The sequence below is a fragment of the Camelus dromedarius genome, chromosome 23 (assembly GCF_036321535.1).
Source record: "Camelus dromedarius isolate mCamDro1 chromosome 23, mCamDro1.pat, whole genome shotgun sequence".
Lineage (NCBI taxonomy): Eukaryota > Metazoa > Chordata > Mammalia > Artiodactyla > Camelidae > Camelus > Camelus dromedarius.
In genome coordinates, this window is record NC_087458.1 from 5,516,469 (window position 1) to 5,534,777 (window position 18,309).

The 18,309-nt window shown below is 45.5% G+C and overlaps 2 protein-coding genes across 2 annotated transcripts; both read left to right on the forward strand.

Moving 5' to 3' along the window:
• The first annotated feature begins 89 nt into the window (after positions 1-89).
• LOC105093906 (cornifin-B-like) lies at positions 90-1,817 on the forward strand. Its single transcript, XM_010985835.3, has 2 exons — positions 90-196; positions 1,227-1,817. The coding sequence occupies exon 2, from the start codon at positions 1,246-1,248 to the stop codon at positions 1,537-1,539; it is 294 nt and encodes a 97-aa protein (XP_010984137.1). The 5' UTR covers positions 90-196; positions 1,227-1,245; the 3' UTR covers positions 1,540-1,817.
• An 8,348-nt stretch (positions 1,818-10,165) lies between these two features.
• On the forward strand, positions 10,166-10,486 carry LOC105093916 (cornifin). Its single transcript, XM_031436762.1, has one exon. The coding sequence runs from the start codon at positions 10,166-10,168 to the stop codon at positions 10,484-10,486; it is 321 nt and encodes a 106-aa protein (XP_031292622.1).
• The last annotated feature ends 7,823 nt before the right edge of the window (positions 10,487-18,309 follow it).

Consider the following 18,309-nt stretch of genomic DNA (forward strand, 5'->3'; position numbering starts at 1 on the left):
TCATCACAAAAGCTGAGCCAACGGGTAATTGAGGGGAGTGGGGTGAATCATGTCTGACAGGTAAGGAATGAAAACAGAGGGGCCCAGGGTGATTGCATTTCCTTGAGGCAGGGCTCATTCATTGTATAAAAAGCCAGCTGGCCGTGGACTTCACATCAGACCGGAGCAGCTAGACAACCCGTTCTCTGTGTACCAGGTGAGTCTCTGATTGGAATCAATTTGAAATTCTTCGTGTTTTCAGTTTTGGGAAAATGGACAAATACGCGTAAGAGGGCTGAAGCAGGGTATTAATTGGAGGGAGAGGATACAGGGGTAGCCTTATTTTAAATTTAACATGGTTTGGGTTTGAAAGGAGCTTAGAGCTGGTGAAGTTGGTGACCTCAGTGGACAGCTGTGGAACTGGGGGTCGGGGAAGGGGACAGACCTGTGCGAGTTCCCACAGTAAGTGAGTAGCAGAGTTGCAACTAGACCCCGGGCCCAGGGCACACTCAGCAACACCACTGTTCTCTCGGCTTATGATGCTTATAAAATTTTTAATTCATAAGATGGACTTTTCTGAATATTTATTATATTTAAAGCTCTCTGCTAGGCATGGTAGGCACCTTAGATGGTTACAGAACTTACTGAATAAACTTACAACCTAGCGGGCAAGCTAATGCATGAACACACACAGATGAAATGCAAGGTGGACAGTGACTGGTGAGAGAGAGGGGGGCGGGGAAGGGCGGGGGCAGTTTGGGGAGCTCCCAGGGACCGCGCACATTGCGAGCTATGGTGGAAGGCTATTCGGACAAGCAGAGGTGGGAAGGAAAGCATTTTGGAGAGGACTGTGTGAACAAAGGCCAGAGTGAAGTCGTAGGAGCTTAGATTCAAACAGAGGCATCCTGTAAGGGTGTGTACAAGGCAGTTGTCTCTACAATATCACTTTCCAAAAGACTTAATATGTGTTCTTGGGTCCTTGTCAGTGAGGGATGTGACAGGTCTGGGGATAGGAGAGAGCCAAGGAACCAACCCCACTGAAATGGAGCAGAACGAATTGCCTTTAAGTTCCTCCTCTTGAAAGACCCAGAAATATCAAGGCATATTTTACTCTCATGTAGTGGGAAACAGCTAGGGGAGAGGAGAGACCATCTTATCTAAATGGGCCTGAAATGAAATCTATCTGGCATTTAACTTGGTTTCTTCTCTGTTGGATCAAATCACTGAGTCAGCTTTTCTGTCTCCAGGTCCAGCCTCCTTGGAAGCATGAGTTCCCACCAGCAGAAGCAGCCCTGCATCCCACCCCCCCAGCTTCAGCAGCAGCAGGTGAAGCAGCCCTGCCAGCCTCCACCCCAGGAACCATGTGTCCCCAAAACCAAGGAGCCATGCCACCCCACGGTTCCGGAGCCCTGCCACCCCAAGGTTCCGGAGCCCTGCCATCCCAAGGTTCCGGAGCCCTGCCAACCCATAGCTCCGGGGCCCTGCCACCCCATAACTCCAGAGCCATGTCCCCCAACGGTCATTCCGGGGCCAGCTCAGCAGAAGACCAAGCAGAAGTAACGTGGTCCACAGCCAAGCCCTTGAGGAGCCCACCACCTGACACATCGTCCCTCCTCCCATCCTGCTTATGCGTCCCATTCGCAATTAGCCTGCTGTCACCCTGAGTCATAATCTTTCCCTCTTTGTGCCCTTTAACTCAGTCTGGAGGGCTCCTGAGCCTCTGGATAAGGCTGCAAGTCTCACTGGCTGAGCTAGCGTTGTGGCTGCTCAGGGCTCATCTAAGGAGGGAGGTTGGGGTTGGGGGAGTCAAGTGAATCTTCCCTGCTCCGCCCTCATTAAATCACTTTTAACTCATACCTGGCTGTGTGTGTCATTGGCCAACTCAGCTTTCTTTGTGGTTCTTTCACGTGAAGCAGGAACTGCGCACAGCGAGGGCTGTAGTCAGAAAGTGCCTGACCTGGGCACTGGGAACGTGTGTGTGTGCGTGCGTGTGCAAGCTGTGCTCACAGGCATCGCTGGGCTGGCAATGGGACAGCAGGCAAGGCCACCAGGGCCTGTTACCTCGGGCAGCCTGAGCCAGAGCGGGGCTTTCTTTTTGCCCTTGAGTAAATTATTCTTATCTGGGTATAGGTGGTGTCTGCTTCATGCCACCTCTGACTCTGAGCCTTTGCCCCCAAATCACCTTTATTCTGTTCAGTTTATTTCTTTATTATTATTACAAAGAAATAGAGCTTGAACATGTTCCAATATGATTATCTGTTCTTCTCTCATCCTTCCTGATGCCCCAGCCAAGGACTTAAACACTCACACACACACATCCACGTCTACACATACCCACCTACCCCCTCCTACACACACACACACAGATCTCCAAATCACACAACACATAGACACACACACACTGTCTTAATCAACCAAGTCTTTTTTTTTTTTTTCTCTCTCTCTTTCTTTCTTTCTTTCTTTCACTGAATCCCCAATGTGAAGACTCCAACGCGGTAGCAGGAATGGAATAGCATCTACAGTGTCTGCCCTAGAAGGAGCCTGAGAGAAGCGATCTTCACCCTCTTTCCCATATAAACATACATTCACACAAATACACAGACACAAAAGCACACACGCACTTATTCTCTCTCTCTCCCTCCGTTTCTCTCCACACACACATACGGGGTACCTCTTGGAGCAGAACATAAAAGCAAATGTAACAAACAAAAAAGAAAACTTTAGGTAGATAACAGAAGGAAAAGAGATTAATATTGATGAGACCAAAAAAAATCAGCATGAAGCTGAGGGAGAGCAGGTCATTAAGATATAAAATGCAACCTAAATGTCCATCGACAGATGAAAAGATAGAGAAGATGTATGTATACAATGGAATGTTACTCAGCCATACTAAGAATGAAATCTTGCCATTTGCAACAACATGGATGGACATAGAGGGCATTATGCAAAGTGAGATACGTCAGACAGAGAAAGACAAATACCATGTGGTTTCACTTATATGTGGAATCTGAAAGAAAAAAAAAAAAAAGCAGAAACAAAACAAACAAGAAAACAGAACCAGATTCCTAAATACAGAGAACAAGTTGGTGGTCACCAGAGGGGAGGGTTTGGGGGATGGGCAAAATAGGTGAAGGGAATTAAAAGATACAAACTGCCAGGTATAAAATAAATCACAGGGATGGAATGAACAGCAGGGCGAATGTAGCCGGTAATATTGCAACAACTCCTCATGGTGACGGTGGTGACTAGACTTACTGTAGTGATCAATTTGTAACATACACACAAAAGCTGAATCGCTGTACACCTGAAGCTAACACTGCATGTCAACTGTACTTCAATCAAAAAAAGTCAACCGAGTCCCCCGAAAATTTTTAAACATTTTCTAAACCATAAATTGAAGTTATATTTATTTTTAACACTTATTTTACATGTTTAGAAAAACTGAAGCACACGAAGATATTGATGAGCTAGAGGAAACATTTTTCTCCAGAACCTTCCTAAAACCCTGCAGCAGTTTCTGGGCCAGCAGCCCAAAAACAGGGGAAAGAAGGTGTAGTTAAACATCTTTTTTCTTTAATGATCTCACACATAAACCCCCACAGAATTCGAAATCTTTGGGGGAACCCCCGCCCCCCAGAGCACCACTCCATCCACGCCGCTGACAACCAACGATTCCAGTCTTGTCCACTCACTTTGAACCTACGACCACCAAGGGTTAAATAGGTTACCTGGCGGAGAAGGAGTTCTCCCAGTCTCAGTGCCTCCTCTTCCTCCCGCCCCTTTCCTCTTTGTAGGCACGACGCCACCCACCCAGCCCAAGGACGCCAGACGGCACTAGAAGGCAGGCTGTGCTTTTGCGTGAGGAACTTGGGGCACAGACTAGACCCAGGTCGGTTAACTGCAGGTTCACAGCCCGGGTGCAGCTCTCACCTGTGCAGATAAAGAAATGCACACCTGGCTCTCTTCCTGGGTGTATCTTGGTTTCCTGACGTTCCCCTGTACTAGCAGCTCCACGAGTGCTGAAGGAAAAAGAGGGCTGGTTTAGATGAGGGCTGTGTGATAAGGGAGTTCCCACTGGAGTGCCGGCTGTTTCCTCCCATTTTTGACTCAGAAGAGCCTCTTTCCTGAAAGTCTATGGCAGCCACTTTGCCAGCAGCTCCCGGCGGCTCCCTACATAATGCACTGGATTCTCTGCATTGTTGCCCTTCCCAGTCTCGTTTCACCTTTTGTCTCTTTTCTGCTGTATGTTCAACACTCTTCCGTTCTGGTCACGCCCACACCTCTGCAGAGACAAGTGCCTGCCAAATGGGAGGAGCTTATTTGATGTCTGCTGAGATGCTGAGCGGGTTCTACCCTCATCAGGGGATGATGCTGTGGATTTGAAGGGAATATTCTGAACCTCACTCTGTGGACACTCAGTTGCCACTGCCATTCTAACTGCCAGGTGCAGCAGGGCCCCCAGTTCTGAGCCTCTGCCCCACGTAGCAGCGTGGCTGCCCAGTCCTTTTGGGAATTTCAGACGGCTTGTGTGTTAGTTGGGAAATAACAGCCCAGCCGTCCCACTTCCCTATGACTGGGGCTGCCCGACCCTATAAAAGGCTATTCTTCATAACTGCCACCCTTTTGAAATTTTAAACTCAATCTGTGTTGGATGATTGGGTGAGTTGGAATTCTTGATATTCAAGTCTTTTTCTTTTCCACCAAGAAAACCCACGGCAGATGTCAGGTTATGTTCTCCCAGCACAGTATCGGATCACTTTCTAAAGCACTTTAGTTTCACTGTGTGCCATAGTGATACATCCTTCTGAACACAACTTAGAATTTGAATCCTGGGGTTATTTATTGCATTCAATCGACATTTGCTGTTCCACAATCCGGAGCCCAAATGCCTACATATAAATTTAAACAGCCACATCTGGTTAGTGGCTCCTCTACTGAGCAGCCTAGTTTCAGAGTTACTTCCAGAGCCTTCAAAAATGGGCCTTAGATCAATTCTGAGTTTCCTATGCTGACCTATCACATGATTTCTCTGACCTAAGCACTGGTTTACATCACTGGGCAGTTGTGTTTCTCTTTCTGCAACTCAGATAGAGTATATGTTTCATGGCACATCCCAGCCTGGATCCCCCTAGAACAGAGTCTACAGCAAAGTCACATGCAACTAATTCCTTCTTTGCAAATGTAATCCTAGGGAGAAAGAAGAAAGGATCAAGGAGGGATGAAAGCAGGCAAAAGGAACGACAATCTGTTACAATGAATATGTTACAGAGTAGACAACCACCAAGGGCATTTTTGTGAATAGTAATTTTTTGATTTGCATTTGCCTGATAATTAATGATGTTGAGTGTCTTTTCACAGACCTGTTGGCCATTTGTATGTCTTCTTCAGAGAAATGTCTGTTCAAGCCCTTTGCTTACTTTTTAATTGGGTTATTTTTTGGCTGTTGAATTGTAGGAGCTCCTTATATGTTTAGGAAATTAACCCATTATCAGATATATGGTTTCTATTCTGTAGGCTGCCTTTTCACTCTGTTGATTGCTTTCTTTGCTGTGCAGAAGCTTTTTAGTTTGGTGTAGCCTTGCATGATGACTTTTGCTTTTGTTGCCTGTGCTTTTGGTTTCATATCCATGAAATCATTGTCAATACCAGTGTCACAAATGTTTCCTTCTATGTTTTTTATAGGAGTTTTATAGTTTCAGGTCTCATGTAAGTCTTTAATCAATTTTGAGTTGATTTTTATAAATGGTAAAAGGTAGATGTCCAATTTTATTTTTTTTTTTGCATGTGGATAACCAGTTTTCCCAAAGTTGTTTGTTGATGAGACTATTTTTTCTACGTATGTGTTCTTAGCATGCTGGTCAAAGATCAGTTGACTGTATATGTATGGATTTATTTCTGGGCTCTCTATTTTGTTCCATTGGTTTGTACATCTGTATTTATGCCAGTGCCATACTGTTTTCATTATTGTTGCTTTGTAACATACTTTGGAATCAGGAGGTGTGATGCCTTCACCTTTGTTCTTCTTTCTCAAGATCATTTTGGCAATCCTGGCTCCTTTGTGGTTCTATATGCTTATTATTAAAAGAACAAAGGATATATATTGATAAGGTTATGGAGAAATTGGAACCCTCGTACACTGTTGGGGGGGAAATGAGCAGCTGTTTAAAAGTATGGAGATTCCTCAAAAAAATAAATACAACTACCATATGATCCAGCCTTCCCGTTTGTGGGTATTTATCCCAAAGACTTTAGATCCACATCTCTAGGAGACAGTGGCACTCCCATGTCCATTGCAGCACTATTCATAGTAGCAAGATATGGAAACAACACAAGTGTCCGTTAGCAGATTAATGGACAAAGAAAATACAGAATCTAAACAAAATGGCATACTATTTGGCCTTTAAAATGAAGGAAATCTTGCCATTTGCAACAATATGGGTGAAACTGGAGAACATTATGCTAAGTGAAATAAGCCAGTCACATGAGGACAAATACTGTATGACTCCATTTATAGAAGGCATATAAAAGAGTCAAACTCATAGAAGCAGACAACGCAATGGTGGTTTTCATGGGTGTGGGTGGGGGAAATGGAAAGTCGTTAGTCAATGGATATAAAGTTACAGTTATGCTAGAGCAATAAATTCTACAAATCATCTGTGCAACATTATGCCTATAGTTAACAATATGGTTAGTGTATTTAAAATTTAGGAGAACAGGTAAGTGTTCTCACCACGAGAGGGAGAGAGAGAGAGAAGGAGATGCTGGGAGCTATTGGGTATGTTTATCTTTTTATTATGGAGATGATGTCATGGGTGTTTGCATATGTCCAAGCTCACCTAATTATACATATTAAATATGAAAAAAATGGATTTCAGAAAGATTTCCTCTGCAGATGAATGAGGGAAGCATTATCTGTCAACTCACATACTCCAGTGGTGAGGCGTGGCTGTCAAGCATTAACTATCCGAGTCTGCATATCTACAAATAAACTCAAAATTTCCACAGACACCCTCATGCTGTTGCATCCTGGAACCGAGGATCAAGGAAGGAAAGGCAGAGTCCAAGGGACTGTGTGGGAATTCCATATAATCGTGGCTGGCAAAAGAGCAAGACCAGGAGACTTGGAGAGGGTTTAGAGCACCAACAACCACCCATAGACAGGCCCCAAGCAAGGTCCAGGCCATTGATGTGGGAAGAGTAGCAGCCTCCTGCCACCTGGAAAGGGGTCCAGCAGAAAAGATCGAGATACCTCTGGAGGTGGGCGTCTCCATCAGAAGCGATGTGACTCGCGTCCTGTCTAAGAGTCAGTTTCCGCAGTGCACACAGCGCTGGTGAAGAAACCAAGCTTCTCCGAAGGACAGAAAGAGGCTCAGCACCCAGCCAGTGCGTGTGCTCGTCCAGACTGGAGCAGCGGCGCTGGGGTAAACCAGAAGTTCTGGTGGCTGAAGAGAGTATTTTGTTAGGGTGAATAAACAAAGGTTAAGACAGAGCAAAGGAGAGCCCACCAAAGAAGGGAGACAGGCAGTGAGAAAGAGATTTCTTCTGGAACACAGGTCCATAGTCAGTTTAGGACGCAAGAAAGACACGGATTCATACAGAGGAGCAGGAAGCAGGTTTCTCTGGAGATTAGAATCCCCGGAGGAGCAGCAGGACCGGGGGTCGAACATCCCTGTGTCAGGGGCCTTGAGAGGTAGTTTCAAGAAAGGGAGGGACCCTGACCAACCTGAGAGGACAGCCAATGTGATGCTGGAAGCTAGAGCTTAGGTGTGACAGTGGCACTGGCCCCACCCCAGAGGGATGTGGCTGGTCAAACAGTAGCAGGGAGGGAAGAAGATGGGTGGGGAAGGGAGCAGGGGAAGAGCATGACGAACCTTCACCTTCTCAGCTCAGACTGTGAAGCCTGTCATGAGATAGTGAATCATTTCCAAGAAGTCACTTTATGGTTGTCAAAGCCGTTTATGGACATCTTTCTAAAATAATGCTATTCTTCTCTCTCTCTCCCCACTTCCTTCCTTCCTTATTTCCTCCCTTCATTTCTTCCTTCTTTCCCTCCCTTCCTCTTTCCCTCCTTCCTTCATCCTTTCCTTTCGCCCTCCCCTGTCTGCATCTATACATCTAGCAGGGAAAATGATCATTGCTCATTACCTGAGCATCTAATAGACATTGCGTGAGGTTACAGGGCAACCAGGGCTTTGGAGAACTGGTGCAAGGGGATCCTGGTGGTGGCTGTGCCTGGGATTCGGGTTCATGGGAGGAAACAGAGGTAGAGCAGTGGGAAGGGAGGAGCTGTTCACATTCCTGAGTTCTAAGGGTGTTTGGATTTCCCAGGGGCCACACCTAATAAGAGACTGTGCATTGAGGTCAGTTTTGGGTTGGTGACCTCTGTTTCATCTTATCCTAATCAGAGGATGTGACTGGAGTGTGAACTCAGAGAAGGAGAGCTTTCTTGTTCTTTGTCACTCCAGAGAAGAGAGATTCCATGAGAAGCAGGATCTTCAGGGCTGTGCCATCATGTTGGACAGATGCAGCCAATCCTGCCTGTCCTCCCCAGTAGCATCTGCTCGCTGTGGCGAACATCGCACATCAAGGGTCTCTCCAGAGTGATGCGCTTCCAAAGGAGGCAGCTGGTCCTCTCCTTTCCTCTTCCAGGCCTGAGTCCACTGAGAGATGGGGTATCAGCGACTCACATATTGCCTCCATCCCCGGGGCCTCCAGTAGGACCAGTAATACCTAGTGTTCATCTCCTCACCCACTGAGGAAACAAAAATGCTCAACACACTTACTTGGAGCTAAACATTAGGGTCCTGTCCAAGAAGCATGGTTATTTCTGGTCCCAGAAGCCTGGAACTTCTCCCTGAGTTAACTCATTGCCACCCAAGAATCCTGTTGCCCGTAGCAACCACACCACAAAGGGTAGACAGTGAGGACAGACACAAATGACATCATTGTCAAACAATAAATAGCAAAAAAAAAACCAAAAACCAGTTAAGCCAGAGGTTTTCATTACAAAAGCTGGAATGAAGATAGATTAGCCGCCCCCAAATCCCGCTTCCTCTTATTCTGCATAAAACGCCAGCTGGCCAGAGACGCCTAACCAGACCCGAGAGGCCAGACAGCTCGAACTGCTCTGCATACCAGGTGAGACTCCCCACTGGGATTTTCTTAATATTTGCCCAAGGGCGTTTTATTTTGGTTGGGATCTCTTTGCCATGCTGCGGTATATTTATTTCAAATGCGAAATAATTTGTGTTTAAGGTGACGACAGCTCTTTTTGACTTCTCACTTTAGATTACAGCTGTGGGACTTGGGGTCAGAAAAGGGGAGTGGTTTCTGTTGATCATCTTTTCAGTTAGCAGGAGGATATAGACTACAGCCCATGTCCAGGGCACTTTCGGTGACACTTTAGTACCCTCTCTAATTAATATTGAGAATATGCAATGTTGAAGGCACTGCATTGGCAATGCAGATTCAAAAGATATGTTTTTCTTTACTCCAGGAACCTACAATCCATCAGAGAACATGATACATAGGTGAAATTTGCAAACATGCTACATGTAAAGTAATTAGTGGAGAGGGCGAGGCAGGTACTGTGCTGTGACAAGATGAGAAAATGACTTAGAATCTGGCAGAGAGCCTCTGGGAGGAGAGCCATGAGGGGTGAGCATGTGTGGACAAGCAGTAACAAAATGGAAAGCCTTCCAGAAAGTGTGCACAGAGAAGACGATGTGAACAGAGGCTCTTAGGTGGAAGCACATGGGCTCAGGGGTTTTCCTGCGGGAGCTGAGGCACTCTGCATGGTGGACATCAGAGGGTAGACTCCAGGCTTTGAACCTGATCCCCCTTTCAAATGATTGAAAACCTGGGACTTGGACCAATCCTAGCAGCCTGGCGTGATGTTGCTAATGTAGGTCTTCAGAGTCACCAGGAGGAGAGGAAGCACAGGGAGAGAGGCTCCCCGCCCCTGGAGCAGAATAAGGCAGCGTGCCGCTCCTCCTCTTGAAAGTGGACAGGAACCCCCCAAGTTTCCTTTGATCTCAAATTCAGGGAAACAAAAATAAAGAGAAGAGAAGCTCTTATTTCTGAAGGTGCATGAAACAAGACATTTGTCATTAGACTTGGCTTCCTCCTTGTTTTACCAAAACACTGAGTCAGCTTTTCTGTCTCCAGGTCCAGCCTCCTTGGAAGCATGAGTTCCTACCAGCAGAAGCAGCCCTGCAACCCACCCCCTCAGCCTCAGGAGCAGCAGGTGAAGCAGCCCTGCCAGCCGCCTCCTCCTCAAGAACCATTTGTCCCCATAACCGAGGAGCCATGCCGCCCCAAAGCTCCACAGCCGGGCAGCACCAAGGTTCCAGAGCCAAGCCATCTCACCATAGTTGAGCCATATGACACCAAAAATCCTAAGCCAGTCTACCCCACGGTTCCTCAGCCTGGAAAACCCGATGTAGCAGAGCCATGCCCCCCACCAGTCATTCCAGACACAACCCAGAAGAAGACCGGCCAGAAGTAACGTGGTCCACATCCTTGCTCTTCAGGAGCCCCCGCCAGATGCCGAATACCTTCTTCCCTTCTGATTCTGTGTCTTCATTGTGTAGACCTTGTCTTCAGTATTTTCTCACCCTCAGTCACAGCCTCTCTCTTACCTGCATCCTAAAAATATGTGCTATAAGGTTTTCCTTACACACTCTGAAGAGACCTCTGAGCTCTGAATTATGCAGAAGACCTTAGCAGCTTTGCTGGTCCTCAGTTGCTCAGGGTTCATCTGAAGGGGGAACCTGGATGGAAAGAAATGTATGTCTCCTTTTCTGCCACTACTAAAACACTGTTAAGCACACTCCTGGCTGTTTGTGTCATTGGGTGACTGTGCCCCATTCCCTGCTATCCCTTCATGAGTGGGACCTGGAGACAGAGAGAAGTTGGTGTAGATGTCCTCTGTCTCCTGCTGGTACCCTGTGCTTCCATCAGGGTGTGATTGCATCTAGGGCCTCCCCTGGAACGCCAGCAGCTGTTGTGCAGTAGAGGCCAGAGCCTGTCACTTTGGGCAGCCATGCCTGGAGCAGGGCTCTTCTCTGGCCCTGGACTCAGTTATGCCTGCTCCAAGCCACCTCTCATCCTGAGAACCCTGTCCCCAAGGCTCCTGTTATTCAACAACAACATCAAAAAAAAAAAAAAAAAAAAAAACGCGAAAACATCACTCCTACATACTTGAACCCGTTATTCTGGTTTTATTCTCTCATTTTTACCTTACAGATACCCAACACATAGAGACACCCGCACACAAGGAGACATATCCATTGTAAACAGGCACACACTCATGATTTGACCCATGGGCCTCATATAATTAACACTTCTACTCAAGTCCTTCCTAGCCTTCCCACTTCTAACCACAAAGAGCAGTGATCATCAGAGGGGTCCTAGTGTCCTGAAGTGACGCTTCTATTTTGACGCACTTAGTCAAGGCTCCCTGACCCGCGTTCTTGATACATACACACGCCCGAGGCTATAAGTTAGGGCCCAGTTGTCTCCTTTGTGTTTCTTTCTCCTGGTGCTTCCAAAGCTTTAGGAAGGGTGCTGATTGTGGCATGCTACCTTGTCTGCTGAGCCACTTCTCCAGCCTTTCATAAAGTTCCTCCTTGGGCATTCTACCCGAACACTGGCCATTTGGATGTCACTTTCCATTAGGGCTGAAGCTTCACAAATGAGTTCCAGGAATTAAGGGACATTTCATTTGTAATGTTATCCAAGGCCAAATTCAGAGTTGTACAGGGTTCTGTAACAGTTGCCGGAAGCAGCAGCATCCTTCTGGCCTGACTACTCACAGCTATTGTTTGTTGCAGGAGAGATATTTTGTCCAGTGTCTTAGATGGATTGTGCCTCTACCCATCTGGCAAAACTGGGGTTGACAGTGAGTGCAGCTGCATTGTCTGCTGTTTGAACTAGTTCTCTCGTCCTGTACCTAGGTAACCTTGCCCTGAGTGAATGAGAATGGGCTGAGGGGAAGGCACTTGCCAGACTGGTATTGCTCTTGGCAATCTGGACCAGCACAGCAGCTGAACTTAATATCCCTTTCCAAAGGCGAAAAAGTTTAGGTTCAAATCAGTGGCAGAAGGACAGAAGGAGAAATAGTAGCAGAGGACAGAAGACTGAATAAATATATTATGCAAAGAGGAAAATCCAACATTACCTTGCTTCCTTGAGAGAGGCTCAGACCAAAAAAAAAAAAAAAACAGGTGATTTTCTCTTAGCAATTATACCAGATGCTCGAGAGGGTGCGACCATGTGTTAGCTGAGACTACCCCTGCTTTTGGAACTTTATAAAATTAAACAGAATTTTTAAAACCTGAGTGGCATCATCTGGAAGATATTTTGACTACACAGTATGATGGTGAGCTGTACCAATTATTAACGACCGAGCAGAACTGTAGTAATGTGCCAGTGTTTTCTGACGCTTGTTTTCCAGGATACACGTACTGCCAAAGATATTATTGGGGGTGGAATTACCAGGAACTACTCCTATGGGGCCATCTAACAATGTAGCATATAATTCCCTGCAGACTGATCACTACATAACTATAAATCTTGATGACTGAATGCTTAGAGATTTCAGTTATGTTGGACTATTATGTTCAGTTGTAATGGACAACATGTAGCAGTATAAATATCATCTTTTTTGTTATGGATGCAAAGCAAATAAACAGAATAGGAAAAGATGATGGGTTTGATGGGATTAAAGACATAGGCATATCATGGTGGATCTAAATTACGCTGAGGAGTGGTCCCGCCTTGAGAGGAGAGCGCCTATGCAAGTCCTCATGGAATACTCAGGAGATACCACGTCTAGGTGTGACTGCTACTTGTCTAACCCCATAACTACCATATGGGTCCTCACGTACTGGGTACAAAACATGTGTTCTAACCGTACTCAAATAATTAGTACACAATGGCAACTGAAATAGTCTATAGGGGCCATTTGTGATGACACTGCTTTAGACACCTGGTCTGAGGTGCTGTAGTGATGGCTGTTCCGGGATGGTCAAGGCAAGTGGTAATCCTGGTCTAAAGCCCTTCCTTACTGACAGCGGCAATGACAGTGCTGGGAACCCCGCTTGTCTAACTGGCAGAATGTGATGCTAGGTTGACACTGTAATCCTTCCATCTCTGGAGCAGAGCTGGTGACTGTTCCAGAGGTTTTGAGTGTCCCCTCTTCCTCTTCCTCGTCTCATTTTCCTCTTCCTCTTCCTTTCCCATTTATGAAACCACAATCTTGAAAGCTTCCTGATTATTGGGCCAAGACAAGGGAGGAGGCTTTAATAACATCACTTTAAAGGTTTAATTTATAACAGTTAATCAGCCCTACTGGCTGCACGAAGACTTTGACAAGATATGAAAGGCTTAGTCACTCAATGTATTGGCATCATGTCAATGAATCAAACTGCACAGTTAAGAGATATAGACTGGGGAGTGAGAGGACGACATGGCAGATTGTGGGAGCTGAAGGAGAAGATGGAGAATAAACATGAAAATAAATTTTAAAAATTACTGTCTTTTAAAGACCGAAGCATGTTTGGAAAGAGTAGAAGATAGTAAATATATAAGATCAGCCCTAACTTCATCTTTCACCGAGATTCCAGAACTTCAGTGCTCTGATCCTCTCTCCCCTCCCCCAAACTACTCACAATCACTTATGTGTGATGCTGTGAGTCTTAAATGATATCTTACATTTATTTTTGGTTTCATGCAATTTAAACCTGGTTTTTACTTATGAATAAAAAGGATTTACTTCCTGATAAAGGAATTTCAAGCACATAACTGCAGTTTAGGGGAGTGTTGGGGTCAGATGAGATGCAACATCCAGATTCCATTAAAAGTGTGTCCCCACGTTCCACAGTCACATAAAGCCAGCATTTTAGCTTTATTCCTAAACCAGACAGGGCCCATGAAGAAAAGCTTCAGTGCCCAAGGGGACAGTAGAGAAAAGAGGATAGGTCAGGTCAAGGGCTGAATGGAGGAACTGTAGAAGAAATTTTGCAAGGTGAATCTCTGAAAAGGCAGAAATAAAATCTTTCTCCAGGGTTGGAGAACATACTAGGGCATTGTTTCCTGAACTTTAGTTATTGCAAAAAGGCCCATTATATTTGTCATAATTGCTCATCACCTGTATCATGTAATCTTAATATTTTTTACTTTAAATTCACCTGATACTAACTTTTGCCATTTTTAATTTAATTGCCCATAAGCAATCATGGGCATGAAATGGTAGATGAAATGTTTAAATTATATATACATAGAGAGAGACAGAAACAGAGACAGAGAGAGACAGAGACAGAGAGAATGTGAATGCTGGCAAGTCCAAAATCTGCAGAGCTAAAATCCTGCTGGGAAGCCATCATGCAGGGCAATTATTTCTTCCAAGGGGAAGGCCAGCCTTTTGTTCTACCCAGGCCTTCAACTGATAGGATGATGTGTATCCACCTTACAGAAAGCAACCTCCTTTACTCAGTCTACTGATTTCAATATTAACCTCATCCAAAACATCCTTAGATAAATCCCGAGAATAATGTTTGACCAAATATCTGGGCAACATGTGCCGGTCAAGTTGACCCACATGTTAACCATCAAAACTTCCTGCCAGCACACCCACAAATTTTATGAAGAAAGTGAAATAAGAAAGAGGTTTATTTGACTTATATTCCTCTGTGACCATTACGGAAAATCCTGAATATAAATTAAAATTATTAAAAATTATTATTAATGTTTAAGATGTTGTAAATGAATGGTAATTAACTCCAAAGGCTGAATTAATAATTAAGTACTTTTAGCTTTCTCTTGAATTTACCATTAGATTCTATGTCAAAATGTTTTTAAGTAATTTATGAATATTAAATACCTAGAAAATTGTTTGAATGGTATTGCTATTTAGACTGGATTTCTCAATAATTTGAAAAGTGCAGGAAGACAGAAAATTTGAACAATCTTAACTTGACATTTCTTAAAAGGTGAAGGAATAGAAAGAAGTCAGTTGGGAGAAATTATGCAGGAGCAGGGAGTTTGTCATGTTGGGGAGTTGTGAACAAGAAGCTTACTTTCCGTTACAGGTCTATGTTTGAGCTCCCAGAACACTGGAATTACACTAGGTGAGGCTGTGCTCCTATGGAGCCCCTTGGCCTGAGGTGGAGCAGATTTATAAAGGCCACAAGGATCTACTTTACTTGAAGGAGCAAAGCAGTGAAAGGACGGCCCTAGAGGTCACCGTTTTACAGAATGTTTCTAAGTATCATGATGGAAAGGCAGGTGAGAAGACCTGAAAATTTCCCTCAGTCCATTTTAGAAGAAGAAAGCAGACTTGGGTTAGCAAGCCACCGATCAAGGGGAAATGCATTATAAGAAGGATCCGCGATAAAGAGAAAGGTGTCACCAGGTAGCCAGGCTCTTTTCAACCCATTCTGTACAACAAAATGGCAATCAGCTCACGTGGACCAGGGCAGGTAGGCAATTCAAGGAAGGTGAGAACATCAGTCATCGTTCTTAATCAAGAAAGAGAGACTTTGACCACCACTTATAACAGCCCCCACCCCAATTCTCCCACTGCCGTAAGTCACTGAAACTGAGGGCTAAGGTAGGACTCTGTGAGTCAGGAGAACTTAATCCAGTGGGGAGATCCTGGAGCAGGGCATTTCCTGTTTTCAGAATCCCAGTCAAGCCAGGTGTGGATGGATTTGCATTTTGGTTGGGAAATTACTGGACCAGGCCAGCTTTAGTCAGCTCCACTTCCCCCTGGGCGGGGCAGCAAGCCCCAATAAAAAGGTCCTCTGCGCCACAGCTGCCATCCTCCTGGTGCTCCAGTCCCCGTCGACTTTGGAGAAACTGGTGAGTCTGACTCTTAAGTTCAGCTGTGTTCTTGTGCTCCTAAATGTTGAGTTCGATCTGAAGACAGCAAATTTGGTGGGTCCAAGGTCATGATCATGGGTTTGCTGCTACTTGGTTGATGGAAAACTGGAATCTGGGCACAGTGCTATGACTGGGATTCTGGTACAGAGTTCAACTTCCTTTATGGAAAAAAGAAGTTAGTAGGAAATCTTTGACATGATGAAGAGGTGAGAAAAAAACCCAAAGTATTTTTCTTCTATTTAATACCCCTCTGCTGTGATTTCAAAGGCTTATGCTGTAGAAGGTGTGAGGCCCGTGTATTCGTCCTGCTGGCCCTTTGCTCTGTGTGTGAGTCAGCCTGGTGGGACCTCAGGAGAGACAAGGATGACAGGAACTGCCTGTGGCTTGCCCAGGATTTCAGAACTTGTGATGGCCTTTCTTGAAGATTTTGTTTCATACAAATAATATTGCTTAACATTCTTTCACACAGAGGTATTTTCTTTGGAAAAATTGTGTGAGAAAAGAGAATGTTTTCTCTGGGCAGGTGAAACAATTTGCTAAAGAGGGAAAAGCCAGAAATTCACTAAAAGGGATTGAAGAGATTCAAGGAGAGTCTTAGAGAGTCGAGAGGAACTACCTCGGGGTGCTGATGAGCCTTAGCTTTGCTCTCCGTAGCAGTTCCTTCTGGTGAACACTGTCGTATAATTTCTTTCAGATTGGAAGACTCCAGAAAGATGTCTTACCAACAGCAGCAGTGCAAGCAGCCCTGCCAGCCACCTCCTGTGTGCCCGCCACCTAAGTGCCCAGAGCCCTGCCCGCCACCTAAGTGCCCAGAGCCCTGCCCGCCACCTAAGTGCCCTGAGCCCCGCCCGCCCCAGCCCTGCCAGCAGAAGTGCCCCCCGGTGCCGCCGCCCCAGCCCTGCCAGCAGAAGTGCCCACCCAAGAGCAAGTAGCGGCTTCAGCACTCACGGGATCAGGAAAGGAGAAGGCCGACCGGCCCATCCGGGTCCTTCCGCAGCTCCACCTTCGTCTTCCCTTCAAGGCCCATCGTGGATACAGAAGCAGCTTCTCCACCCTTCCCCTGGAATATGCCCGTGGTGATGCCTGACGGACGGAGGCGTCCCTCCGGGGCCTGCTGTCCTGCCGCCCCCCCCCCCCCGGGAGGCAGCCGAGAGGGCGTCACAGCGCTGCAGGAGCAAGAGCGGCGGCTCCCTCCCGGGCGCCGGCAGAGGGTCCCGGCTGCCTCCTGTGTCCCTGCGTCCCCTGGGCCGTTGTTCCTTATCCTCCACTTCCTGAATAAAGCACAGCTCTTCTCTGCGGTGGAATGAATGGTTCCTTCTTTTAAGACCTGCATTGAGCAATGTCATATCGTCATTTTGCTTTATTTCTATTTTTCTTTGATCCCAAGTTTCAGGCTCTCACGATCAGTGTTATCTGAATTTTGAATCATGTCAAAGATTATTTCTATGTAATTTTAAATCCATGTTGTTTTCCTTCATTACTGTCTGATTGATTAGAGGAAGAAATAATTTACCTCCTCAGGATTTCAGCCCTTCATGGCAATGGCGAAAACTGTATTACATTGAAAAATTGTCCTAGGAAAAAAAATTAAATGAATGTGTGTAAGGTAGTTGGCACGATGCCGCACACAAAATTGGCACTTGGTGAGACAGCAGACCATCACTGTCTCCACCCTCACCCCCGTCACCGCTACCACCATGGCTGCTCCGGCAGGAACCTGGCTCACACATAACCGTATAGGAAAGAAGACGATTCTTAAACTCTATGACCTTTTCATATCTCTTTCTTCTTTTTCTTTTCTAATTAACCTAGTTCTTAATGTGACGTTTTAGATGAAGAGCTTTTGGGAATTAGTGGAATACGCTGCATAAAATTGCAGTTGTTCTTAAAACGTGGATAGTAAGAAGGGAAATAAAATGGGTCCTTACAAGGCAAAGTGCTGCCTCCTCTCCATGTGAACCACCTGCTCTTCTTAAATCAGTCTTATTTTATTTTTCCACCTCTGAAGTTACTCTCTCGTTTGTTTTGGCCTCATATGAAGAGCACTGGGGTTTACAGTGTTTATGCAGATTCGCAAACTTACTGTTGCTCTGTGGCTTGTTTTCTAAGTGCTTAACCTGCCAGTCAAGTAAGCTGCTTAAAGAGGGATGTGTCCTTTAGGTCTATCTTGTGGTCCCAGGTGGCCACAAACAAAATAGTTAATTCAGATCCCGCACAGACACACACATACACACACACAAGCACACAAACGCACACACCCAAAAATATAAGATTATTTCAAAAAACAACAAAGTCTTCATGTTAAATCATACTACACTTAACCCACTTAAAATTAAGAGGATCTTTTTCTTTCCGCATTCTTCACTCCCAAAGCTAGGAGTAAAGGATTCCAAAGTGATAGAACTGCAGGTGGAAAATGACTCCTCCATTACTGCTCAGCTTTTA

Bases quoted from the DNA above. Each gene is read 5' to 3' on its own strand.
- LOC105093906 (XM_010985835.3), top strand. From the start codon at position 1,246: ATGAGTTCCCACCAGCAGAAGCAGCCCTGCATCCCACCCCCCCAGCTT.
- LOC105093916 (XM_031436762.1), top strand. From the start codon at position 10,166: ATGAGTTCCTACCAGCAGAAGCAGCCCTGCAACCCACCCCCTCAGCCT.